Here is a 13,623-nt window from a genome sequence, read left to right on the forward strand (position 1 = left end):
GAACAAAGATCAAGATGCACAAAAGAATACATATATGTGTACTGAGGTGATCAATCTCAAACATGTCATGAGGCTAATGTCATGGATGGAATACTCATTGACAAAGGAAGATGGAAAAAAAAGACAAAACATCAACCCCCCATGGCACTTTAATCAAAGTAGTGCATGTACAATATGACACAACATATAATGAAACCCAAGAATACAATTATATGTATGAGTGTCCTCAAATGACATTGCTTGAATCAGAAGACAAAACAAGGTAAAATAAATGAAATAAAAAATACTAATGGAATATGGCACTTCATCTCAGTGTGTTTACAAGAATGCATACACATATGATGTCTACAAAGACCAGAAGAGACGTAAGGTTGATACAAAAATTAGTACAACCCATGATGAATCATTTAAAGCAATGAAACCGATCCCCAAACCTAAAACAACCAAGATATATACCGTAATGCAAAAATGTAAAAAATGAATAGAATGTGCCTAAAGTAGAATTTGGAAAAACAACTAGCATCACTAGAAATATCTCTTAAAGACCTTTCCAATGATATAAAGAATTCTCAAATGGGACATTAGATTCCCAAGATGTATCTCAGAGTATAAAAATGAACTCCTCACTCTGACAGAAAGAAAAAAAAGTTATAAAAAAGAATCAAAACTAAAAATTACATGTACTATTATGACGGGCTTAGAACCGTCTTTCCAGCAATATCTTGTTTACAGAAAATAGAGTTTGTATGCCTAAGCTATGAGCAAAAACACGAAAGTATGTCCAAACAGAACCAAAAGGGCAAATAGGCATGTTGATGCAGTGTCGACATCAGCAAGTGACAAGCCCAAATTTGATGGTCAAATGAACATCGAGGCAAAAAAAAAGCCTAAAAAATGACTTTGTAGCTAGAAAAATATATCCAGTTTACTAGGAAATCACTATCACTGGAAACATATTGCTAGAGAAAAGATGTCAGTGCCGAAAAAATAATTATGGAGGCAAAATAAAAGCATGTGGTGGAAATCCACTCACATGCCTAGAAACTACTTGAGGAAATCATAAACGATTGGATAAATGCCAAAGATGTCATCGTTGACCAAAAGATGCCAAATATCGCTAAAATCTTTGGAAAAACACCTATCACAGAAAGAGAGGAGCAATGCTATGGAGACTGGAATTTACATATCCAAGAGGAGACATTCTTGATGAGAAAAAAGAGAAATTGGTATTATTAAAAAAGTGAATGAATGTTATTACAAAGAGAAATCATCCTTATAGAGGAGATCAAAACCCTAAAAGGTAAAATCTAGATTGAATAATAATAATTAATAAAATTAATTAATTATTATGTCTAAAGTTTAGCTTAAGTAAAATAGAGTTAATTAGAAACTATCTAATTACTCTAACACACATTGAACATTTAAATTTAATTAACATTGCATGAAAGAGGACTTGTTTATGTTCTTCCTTAGTATAATTTGGGTTTAGTATTGTCATCGCTACATCCTACTTGGGTATTTCTAATTTAACTTGAGTTATATTGAGAGTTATGTTTGGAAGCCCCTCTTTCTTTTTTATTAAATGGCTTAGCGTCAAAGTGTGTTGTTAATGAATTTATCTCATTGTTAAATTTATTGCTTCCATTTTCCCCCTAAATAGAACCTAGGATGGACTTATACATCTAATGATTGTACTCAATTGATTTCTTGTGTATTTGATCTTTTAGGTTTGTTCTTTTTCAAGATAGTTCCATGGGTTATCTTTTTATAGGAGCTTCATATCACAATAAAGGATGTCGTAGTTTTATTCACAGAGGTTGAGGAGTGACTTTTGGCATATAATTTTCTACATTTTCATTATTAAGTGTGATTTTTTTGTATTTCCTAAAAGAATGCATATAGAATTTTATATTATCATATGAAATTTATATGGTCAAATGCCATTCTTCACAGGGTTTGATATTCTTTTATATTCCCTTGTGGATATGTAAACACAAGTTACTAGAGTTCAAATATATACATATAGTTTTAGTATTTTCAATAGTGTATATCTAACACCTATAGTATACTCAAAAATTGTAGAAGCAAACATAAAAATTATTAAGGTACACACATAAGTTTTTAAGTATATAGTCATAGGCATACAGAATAGTATTTTTTCTTACAATGTATATTTAAACTCTAAATTTATTTGCAACCAAGGGTTTTGGTCAAGTATTATGAGGGTATACACATACACACATATTACCTATGTATATATATGCATATAAGAAAATTTTCTAACCAAGGACCAAAGTTTTTGTGTGTGTACATAATACCTAGCTATGTATATACATGCATATAAGGAAATTTTCTAACCAGGGACCAAAGTTTGAAGATAGTATAATTTGGAGGCCAAAGTTTGAAGTATTGTGGGATTATCGAGTTGTAATGTGCCTCTTGGACCCAAAAGTATGAATGTCTTTATTCACATTAGACTCTTCTCTGTCCAAGAAGTATGCCATTTGCACTCATATGCCATTTGCACTCATTTTTAAGTAAGGTCTAAACTTTGAAATTCCCACCTAATTCTACTAGAGTGACTTTCAAGCATAGAAGCAGTAATTTCTCACTCAAACTCCAAAGTTCAAATCGTAGTTGCAGGTTGAACCTTAAAATTTGGGGTGATTCAATCATAGTATGGAGGCCCAATTAGAATATACAAGATGAAAAACTTAGAACAAATGTTAAATCCTAAGTTGGATTAGGGAGAGTAATTTATATTCTATGGTCTAAAATTTTGTAGATTTTTCCTGAAGTTTGAGCTAGAATTCCTCAAATCCTAAGATGCTTTGTGGGGTGGCTTGTAAACAAAAGTGCAGGGGTTTGCACTTTGGTATGGAAATCTTGAGTAATCCTCAAGTTCTTAATGCTTGAATTAGTCATGGTCTCTTGGGCCGTGCTATTTAAAGTATTTGTTTGTGACTTAACTTTTAAAGCACAGATAATACTAAGTGTGTATTCATGTTGTATGTAAACAAATTTTACATATACAATTAAAGCATATAAAAAATTGTTTATCGTATCTTTGTTTGGTAATGTTTTAGGCAACAGCTTAAGATATCACATCTTTGGTATTAAGATTGATTACAAAGTACTAATAATCATTTTTCATTTACAAACCCAATATGACCTTTCAATCATTAAGATTATCTTTGTGAACTTAATAAAAACAAGTTTAACCCTTCAATACTCCTTAGATCAAGGGACTTAATGCCCATAGGCTTATATAAATCAAAGATTACATCCCATTCGTGCTTCATATTTATTATCCTTTACTAGATCTAATCTACTTAATAACTTCTTGATTTGATAAGTGATTTAATGTTATTGTTGGCATCAAATGAATACTATACTACTGTACAGAACAATATCTTCTCAAATATGATTGATGTTTTAGTTATTTTTTGGTTTCTTTGTTGGGAATAGGTTTCATCTTTTAGTAACATCCAATCAAACTATGATTATTCCATGTCTAAGTGATCCTTGTAAGACTTCTCTACAAGCAAGTCAAGAGATATTATTTCATAGTGAAACTCCTTAAGGCTTTGGCTTCAAATTATATTGCATGGAATCTTTCTTAATCCTACATGTGTTTCAAAATTATGATAGGAGATATAACATAGAACATAATGTGTATTGGCACTCAGGGGCATTTTCTTGTTATTGATAATGACAATTTTGAACAAATTTATTGATAACTAGCCAAGTTGTTGCAAGAGAATGAAAAGGTTATTTCAAATCATCTCCATAAGGCCTTCATCAAGTAACTTAGATATTCCTATTCAACTAACTTTATCATCTTCACTAGCCATAGTTGCCAATGAAATTGGTCATTCTATTTCACCTCCACCTTTGTGGGATCCTCCCTATCCTAAGTTCTAACAATAAAGCATCATGTATGCATCATATAGTTAGCCACACATAACGAGGATATTGTTTTGATTATTATAATTAAAATATAACATATTGAACTCATGAGTTCTATCGCTCTAGTTATTGTTCATTATTCTTCCTTCCTCAATTTTAAATCTTATTAATCAAACCAAAAATATATATTACTACAATCAACAATAGTCATGATCATAACGAACGCTTCCTTGTATGGAACTTCCATACCTTCAATATTTTCCATCTCTTCTTCAAATCTTGTTATTGTTAAGTTCTTCCAATCTATAACAATTTTGCATTCCTAGTAAGACTACTTGTTTTTAAGCAACTAATGATACAAAGGGGCAGCTCCTTTTTACCAACAGAGATTACACACAAACCAAAATATTTCATGAGATGGTAGTTGATAAGCTCCCACCATAGATTGTTTTTTACGATTAAAAGCAACAATACAAGGATGTTGCCCTTTGCACCATCCTTAAGGCAAAATAAAAATAATTAAATACAACAATGTCTAGAATGGACCACTAACAACAAACTAGCAACATGAAAAGTAACACGTCATGAGAACAACTCCCATGAATCATGAGGGAGAATGAGGAACTATCAAGTGACTTTTTCTTTGGCGGTGAACAAATGTCCAGAGGATACTTTGAGTGGGGTCTTGTTGTGACCTATTCACACATCGTTAATCAAAGATGGGACACCTAGCTTTTCGTCTGCCTAGCGTTTTGGTTTTGTCTTTCTTAGTAGCTCTAGCTCCAATTTTTGTGGGTTCCTATCATTCTAGTTGAGAAGCCATACGTTTTGGCTAAGCCTTGGATCAAATTTTGACTAGGCCCCAAATTGAGTTTTGTTCCCTATCACCCATGATTTTGATTTTGACTTGCTTCCTAATTTGTCATAGTGAAATGAAGTGTTAGTTTTGAATCTATTAAAAAGATGAGCCAAATTTTTTGAAGCCCCAACTTTGACATGTCAGTTTTTTGATGAACTTTGTAAATATATCTATGGGAATAGATTTGAAGGAGACATCATGTGGAAAAGTGCCCGAAGCAAGTCGCATTTGTTTCTAAATGAGGAAGAATGCATCCCAAGAATGTATTTCAACTTCCCAAAAATATTGAAGGCATGCCCAATGCAATTTTGATTTCATTAAGGAAAGAAGAAAATCACAAGTCCTCCTACACTACCCAAATAAGCTCCAATGTGTTACATACTATATCAAGGAAATATGCAAAAAAAATAAAAGTTTTGTCACAACCTCGTAATCACACTCGAGCATGGATCCTCCTAACAAAAGGAACTTCATGTAAATTTGAAAATCTACTTTATGCACCAAAACGTGCTTAACACCACGACACTCCAGAAATCCCTCTACCACAAGCATCAGAGTTGTCAAACGCATAATTAATGGTATCGAAGAAATGTAGCCACAAATAGCAATCCAGGGTGGATGCAAAAGGCATGTCCAAAGCAATTCAACTCATGACTATGAAATATAGTCAAAGTTCTAACAAGGCACTCCAAGTTTGCTTGAGTGCAAAATAGGAGGAAAAATTTTAGTTTCACGTGATCAAGGGCAAAAATTGCAATGTTGAAGGCATTTGAGTTTCAAGTAAACCATTTCAAAACATTTAAGGTTCAACAGTTTAAAAGATCAAAGTTTGAATCCAAAAATCCAAGAACATGGCTAAGGAAGTTCTCTACGAAGAAATTATAAGATTACTAAATCATCAATGAGGGACTTCGATCCATTTTTAGAAGATGAAATATCAAGCAGGTGCATGGAAGACAAAAGAATATTTAAGGGATATATTTTGATAAGTAATCAAAGTTGGAATCAGTTTGCAAAATGATGCAATCAAGATATTCCCCAAAATTTAGCACACTAATAAGGCACCCATTCATCTTCGTCAGCTAATCAAAGATCCCCAAGTCAAAAACATTGTATTGAAGGAAAGGAATAAATGTTATACTATTTTGGGAAGACAAAGATGCATTTAATATATAGATCATGTGTAGTGGACATTCATATCGCCCACTCTCTTCTTGAATGGGCATGTGTAGTGAGCATTATTACCCTACTAAGATGGTGGCTTCTTCCTGATTGGTATGTGTGGACACACACGTCAATATAGATTCTCTTTTCTTGCCCTAGCTCTAATTCGGGCTAATATGGCAAAATCTGGGCCATCTGTTATAATTTTGATCTGAGCCACTTGTTCTAACCAAGGACCTAAATAAAGGCCTCATTTCTCATCTATATGCAATGGAACTTTGAGATTGTCACTAGGAGTTAACGAGACAACAAAATTTTCATTAAAGTTGGTGATCATTTAACGTGTCTTGATGCTTGCTTGGTTTAATTATTCCCTCATTTAGATTAAATTGTTAGATAAAGTGTTGTGATTTCAATGGAAAATGCAATGGTGTTTTGATAAATTCTTTGGTCATACTTTTGACAATTTACTAATTGCAAGTCACTGTGCAAAGTTAACCTGAACCCGTTTCTATGTATGCTCAACTTATGTCACTCAACGTGCATTATTTGTTTTGATGACGTATGTTGTGGTGTGAAATTCATTTACATAACTCATCGAAGATAGTACTAGTCCTCGTGCAGTTGTAGTTGATCTTGGTGAAGCAAAACTTGGTTAATCAAGAATTTGTAAATCAAAGCAATATTTTTGTTGTCATTACTCTTAGTAGTATAAAACAATTCCTAAACCCTTCTCCTTTGCGTTCTACACATTTTTAAAAACCCAAAAAAAATACCCTATTGCAATATCTTTAGATAGCTCCCATCTAATATGATTTGAAATCAATCCAAGTGAAACGCCCCTCATGATTAACAAAATCACATTTACCACCAAATTTATCCATAGTCAAGACTTGACATGAAAAGAACCTTGGAGTTCCCCGTATGATCTCACAATCTTGGCATATATAGAACTTTGATCAAGAGAGGATAAAATACCTTGGTATATTCTACTATAGCTAGTGAGTCATAAAACACACATCAATGGGCCTCCACCACTACGAGGTGGTGATGAAACCCTCTTTTCAAGATAAATATCACCAAGAATATAGTGTTGACAATGTTATGCCTCCATAAGAAAAGGTTGGAGAAAATCAAAAGCAATCATCATAGGAGGGTTTGCATGCCAAGAGGGGACTATACTAGTAACAAGAGGTGGATTCAGGTACACCTAGCTTGTTGAAACAACAGTAAAATCAGTCATTGGGGGAGTCATCATCAACATGTGAAGAATTATCAAAGAAAGAATCGCAGGTCAAATCAATCAAATGATCATCATTTGCATCCTTCAGCCGATTGTTAGCAATTTTAGAATGCAAGATAGAACAATCAGCAATCAAATGACCAATAGAGAAACACCGTCAACGTCGAAACCGGAGACCCTCATAATCTAGTGATTTGAGTCAAAGGCCTATCCCCAACCATGAAAACCACATCCTCTAGGGATCTGGAGATGTCAGTGCACCAAAATGCAAGTGAACATAGAGAGGTCCATAGTTGTTTCCTCATCCACCTTTACAAAATGACCAAAAAGTGTTTCCAATGACCTCAAAGCAAGAATTCTTCCAAAAATGAAGGGGAAGATTTGGGAGACCCCATACTAGATGACCACTAAGTCGTTCAATAAGAGGTTTAAAGGAGATTGTCCAAAGTTTGGCCAAGAGAGAGTGATTATCCTAGCCCCACAACTTACTTCATACCAAATTACGATCTTCAAAAGAAGTAAAAAATAGCAAAAAAAAACCCCTTCGCACAAGGAAAAAGCTCAATGCTAATAGAAACTAACGAACTCCAAGAATCTAAGACCCAATAATACAAATACGAAAGGGAAGATCCAAAAACCAACGAATCTAGAGACCGACCTGCCGCTTTGATAGGAACCCACATTCTAGACCACATGGATCATAATACAAGCCATGATGCAAGGGCAAGCCTATAAAAAAGATAACTCTGCAAGAAAAATTATTCTGTCAAATCAGACTAGGCTCTCCTGTCCCTCGCATAAACCTTTCAATCCATTGATGGATCAGAACTTCTCAGCACCCACCAACCAGCCAGAAAGCCATTGGGTTCCAAGATCATTTCAGCAAGAAAGTTTGCAATGAATTGATAAGGTTGATGGTGTTATCAATGTAGGACCTAGCTTTTATTGTAACTTCCATTGTCATATTCACAATCTTCCCACTCCCCTTCTTTCTCTTAGAGCTCATCGCCCCTAAAGCTTGAAGTAGGAAGCTTGTGCTTTAAACTAGGGATCTCATTTTTCCTATTCAGAATAATTCATTTAAATCAATGGATGTTACAGTAGTATTGATTGTATGAAAACAAACGATATATAACCTCTTCCTCAAACTGTCATCTTATGGCTCCTAATTGACTGAATTAGGGCCTTTGTACTCTACTTCCTTAGACATGCATTTTTAGTTTTTTAGATTTACAATTTCATCAGAACTTTGATGTAATAATTTGTATAAATTCTCCCTTAATGAATAGGATCTAAAACATACTTCAACAATTTCATATACCCTTCCAAATATATTGAGGGGGTCACAGCTTGGGGATGTATAAGCTTGGTACAAAAAACATACTTCTATGTATAAGCTTGGTACAAAAAACATACTTCCAACAATTTCATATACCCTTCCAAATATATTGAGGGGGTCACAGCTTGGGGATGTATAAGCTTGGTACAGAAGACTAGAGCTCTCTAAGCTGACATCAGTTCCATCTTGCTCTTTAGCATTATTCTTCCAACAGTATTTCAAATGGTGCACCAAATTTTGTGCTAAGAACATTTATAATTTATAATTGATACCAATTGCAGTTTGCCACACTTTTGAGTATGCATCATATGGAGATATCACTAATGGAAAATTTCCGTAAGTGCAGGTCCACACTCAACTTAAGTAGTTTTTGAATATAGGTTCATCACAATCTGAGGGTACTTGGAATGCACCAAAGAAATAGAATCATTCCAGAATTTCTCTTTTACATCAATGTCCTCCTACTCCAGCTTAGCCTGAACCAGCATTCTTGGAAGTTTATTATGATGAAGTTGCTCATCTTTGTTTCTCTTAAGAAATTTTCATTTGGAATTATAATACAATTATTAATGACTGTAAGCTCACAGGTAGATTTTTTTGTATTTTTTAGCAAGCTTCCTCAATGGACAATACAACCAATAATATAGTACACTTCAATGGTTCCAATTTATTCCTGAGCATGATGCAGATGATCCATGTGCGATTTTGAAATAGAATCAGAAGCATATGCAGGACTCTAATTGTCCAATGAACTTATGCTGCAACTGGTGTTGGCCTTTTACTGTTCTTGATGCCCTTAATAGCTGCAAGTGAGGAAAGATTTGCATTTAGCCAGTATGACCTTCATCGTTGTCAACTTAACAAGGCTTACAAATTTTCTGAGAAAATCATGTTCATAATATCTGGATTTTGAGGTCGTTGATCAAACCATAACCATAAATACATACCTTCAGCATAATCTTTTGCTCCAAATACTGCAGAGCCAGCCACCAGAGCATTTGCCCCGGCTTCAATTACCTAAAATGGTGAAAAATTTCAAATCAGCAATTGCATAGACAATAAAAATATGTCTAGGTGACCAAAAAAATATCTTTATTGCAATTAATATACCAACTACAATGCAGACCTTGTATGCATTTGAAGGAGTGACACCACCATCTACTTCAATCCATGGATTCACCCCCTGGAAACTACCAAGTTAGCTTTAAATTCTGACATAAACAAAGATAGAATCACCATCAAATAGCACAAAACAGAAATTTAAAATTAACAACTCAAAGAGTATTCATATACTTATACTGACCCGCTCTAAACACATTCTTCTTAATTCTGAAATTTTCTTTACTTGACTTTCTATGAAGCTTTGCCCACCAAAGCCAGGATTGACCGACATGATTAAGATCAAGTCTACCACTGCACATTAACCACCACCACAGCATATCATCAACTTTCTCAAACAAAAGCATTTGTAATTTTTAACAAAGATCAGAATCTGTGATAGAATCGCATATACTCTCAGACATGCACAACAGAGATAAGTAACAGTTGAGATTTCTGACATGAGAAAGCATTCCCTAGCTATCAGCACATATCCACCAAAAGCATGTACATCCTATAACATAGAACTGTCCAGTTAAGAAGTAAACAAACCCATAGTCTAGAATCGGATGACAAAACTATTGTCCTAAGCTATTGAGCACTGTCAGAGGTGGGAAATCAACTCACAAACTTCATCGTACAGATGCCAAGATGGAGGATTGTGAGAGACACAGACATAAAAGAAGGTACAAATAAAGCTTTCATTGGAACCAAGTTCATTGACCAGCTACAAAAGCTTTGAAAATAACATCTGAAGGATATGTTCAGCCTAAATACATCAAGAATGTAGTAATGTACAGATGATGAGCACTTGTGGACATCAATAGATAGACATTGAAGGAGCATATATCAACGGAAACACCCTTACAACATGGTTAAATTATCTATTTAGGTTGACAACAGATAATTTGGAAAGGGGAAGAGAGCACTCTCATATGAGAAGGATCAGAAAAAGCAGATATCTATGAATTGAAGGAGAATAATCTCAACTTGATGATGCTAACAGAAGCAATGAGAAGAATCCTGTATGACAAAAAAAATTGATTTTCTGAGGGTTGGCCTAATGCTAAGGTCTTTTGCTTGATTGGATATTAGAAATAAAATTCCAACTCTAGGTAACATTAGGAGAACAGGATTCTCGGGCCTTGCTCTTTGTAGTATTTCAGTTTGTGATAACTACATAGAAAGTACTAATCAGTTGGGGATCCAACACAACTGCACAATGAATATTTAGTACAGACCGACAGACTGGGACTAACCTGAAGTATATTCCAGGATCCCTTAGAAAATACACTTTGAGAGAATGATTTTGATTTGAAAGATGAGAGGAACATAAGGGGATCTTGGTGCTTTGTTTGGATCATTGGAATGCTTAGACATTAAGATACAAGTCTTCAAGAGTTAAGTGTGTCTGGAGGAATATTGAAAAAACTCAATAGCGAACGGCAATGGCTATGGTGCCCTCCCCTGCAATGGTGTTTCTCTAATGGCAATGGCAGCGATACAGAATGGAGTTACAGATATAATGGTGCCCATCCATCAACAGTTTCCAGAAATGGGAGTTTCATCCAGAATGACAAAGGTGGAAAGGATCATGATGTTAGGGCTTCAAAGCGCAATGAGCGGTGGCCGTTCAATAAACGACGAATGATGAGTTTTAATACCAAGGTTAGGTTAATAGGGTACCCATAATGGAATCCCCCCTGAAAAATAGTTTTTGGGCTCCAGCTGATGGGAGGAATGGTGGGAGAAGGGAAAAGTTTGACTTTTCATGAAATCAGCAAGATTTGTTTCAGCTGCCAAAAAACTTCAGTTTCAAACAAATAGAAAAAAAAGTTCTGGCGACCAAAGGAAGTGATCTCTTTACCTGAAACCAACAAGGAGGTAAGTAATGAAGTGCATGTTAGGGCTTCTTCATTGTTGAATAATAATCCTCAATGGCTTGAGTCCATAAACCATTTGCAAGATAGGGCTTTTTTTATGAAATGGTTAGGGCCCTGGCCATCTATAGCAAAGTTACAGAAATGGATTGAGGAACATTGGGGTAAACATCTAGAACTAAAAACTCTTACCAATGAATTCAAAATGGTGATATGTCATACGAAGATGGATAAAGAGTGGATCCTTAATGGTGGCCCTTATATGTTAGATTGAAAGGGTATTTGTGTCTGTGACTGGAGGCCTAATTTCAATCCTGATACTGAAATAGTTAAGGAGATTGCTCTGTGGATGAAGTTGAAGAATCTACCTTGGAAACATGAGGATGAGGAAACTCTTAAGGCTATTGGAAACAGTTTGGGATCTTTCCTACAGTCTGAGGAAGCAGTTGACCCCAAAGATTTTTCCTTTTACTCCAAGTTGTTAATCAAAATTCAAGATTGCTGCAAGATGCCAGACTATGTTGTTTTGGGGTTGGCCAAAGGAGAATGGAGGTTGAAGATAAAAGTCAATTGTGCCGACAGTGAGCCAAGCATGGAAAGTGCAGATGATCGGGGTAAACGACTAGCTGCAAATAAACAGTTGGATTTGATCAACTGGAAGAGCTTCTTGATCCCACCCCTTCTTGGTATATTCAATATGAGAAAGATACGTAATCGAGATATGGTTAGTAATCAGATGACATTCTTTGGGGATAAGGTTTGTTTGATCTTAAGGACCATGCAGATGGAGTTGTTTTGGTTACTCAGCCTGGTACTTCTGATAGCTATAAATCATCACAGATCATGAAGGAGACACCTTTTTCTCAGCTTAGGGAGGCCACAAATCATGTAGGGATGGAGGATATTGGTCTTTCAAGGAATAGCTCTGAAAATATTAGGAATGGTTCAAAAGAGGAGGATGGAAGAGTCAGGCAAATAGGGCAATCCCTTATTGTCCCGGATTCTTTTGAAGAGAGGATGTTCACCCCAGGACAAAATAAGAAGACTGCCATGAATAGGAGATGCAAGCCAGATCAAAATGAGGATTTTTTTTGGGGCTAGAATCTCAGAATGAAGCTCTTTTGGAGGTTGATAATAGGGATCATGAAATTTGTAAAGATATCCAGATATCCCCAATAAGATATTTGGAAAACTCTATGGATGGCCTACGTGACAGCGGTGGTAACAGTTTGAATACAGAATCGGATTATGAAACTCAGGTTGAGGGGGATGGGCAAGAGGAATTTGGCCTACAGGACCAGTTAGATGTAGTAGAGGGAAGGACAAGAAGTCAAACTCCTTCACAAGTTTAGAAACCTAATGTCAAGGAGAAGAAGCAGCAAGGCCCAAAATCAGTTAGGGTGAAACTTGCTATGGTTGGGAGTGCAGCAGACCAGGCGAAACTGCTAAGATCGGAAAGAGGCTATACCTCTTCCCGGCGGCAATGAAGATCCTTATGTGGAATGTCAGGGTCTGCAACAACCCTGACAAACATCGTTTGATCAAGCGTTGTCTTGATCAAACTCAACCACATTTGATTTTTCTTCAAAAAACCAAGTTGAGTGGGGATGGCAAGTTGCAGTTTGTGAGAAAGATTGGTATTTGGGGGTGTCTTTTTGTGGATGTGAAAGGGGCATCCGAGGGAATCGTAATTCTATGGAAGGATGCAGTGATGAAAGTAGAGTTAAATGACCCAGGAAGTAACTGGCAGATGGTGGAAGTTCTCTCCTTTCAACTTAGGATGAAATTTTATGCCATTAATGTTTATGGTCCATGCAATCAAGCTTTAAAAAATAAATTATAGACTTCTTTATCTATGAAGATGAACAATATTAAAGATAGCTTGAAAAAACAGGAGGAAAAGGATGGTTATGTCAAAGCCAAAAAGACTTTGCAGATTTTGTATTATCAAATGATCTTCGTGATGTGATTCTGAAAAATGATGAGTTTACTTGGAAAAATCAGAGATTGGGGTTTTCAAATATTGCTGAGAAACTGGACAGAATTCTATTGGGTGGTGATTGGTCAGAAACAAATTGGATATGTCAAGCTGAGATTATGCCCATAACAGGGTCAGATCATTTTCCTATCT

At 35.4% G+C, this 13,623-nt stretch overlaps 1 protein-coding gene across 2 annotated transcripts in view; it reads right to left on the bottom strand.

The window, feature by feature from the left end:
* Positions 1-8,749: 8,749 nt before the first annotated feature.
* Positions 8,750-13,623, bottom strand: part of RPE (D-ribulose-5-phosphate-3-epimerase) — a 49,345-nt gene continuing 44,471 nt past the window's right edge. For both annotated transcript variants that reach the window (XM_089800815.1, XM_089800814.1), the window contains exons 6-9: positions 9,818-9,927; positions 9,641-9,697; positions 9,462-9,531; positions 8,750-9,317 (exon numbers count right to left, since the gene is read on the bottom strand). In XM_089800815.1, coding sequence (XP_089656941.1) covers positions 9,268-9,317; positions 9,462-9,531; positions 9,641-9,697; positions 9,818-9,927 — 287 coding nt within the window. In that variant the 3' untranslated portion in view covers positions 8,750-9,267. The remainder of the gene's footprint in view (positions 9,318-9,461; positions 9,532-9,640; positions 9,698-9,817; positions 9,928-13,623) is intronic.

Source organism: Cupressus sempervirens, chromosome 9 (assembly GCF_028749045.1).
Source record: "Cupressus sempervirens isolate cs-2001-9-10 chromosome 9, ASM2874904v1, whole genome shotgun sequence".
In the NCBI taxonomy this organism is placed as follows: domain Eukaryota; kingdom Viridiplantae; phylum Streptophyta; class Pinopsida; order Cupressales; family Cupressaceae; genus Cupressus; species Cupressus sempervirens.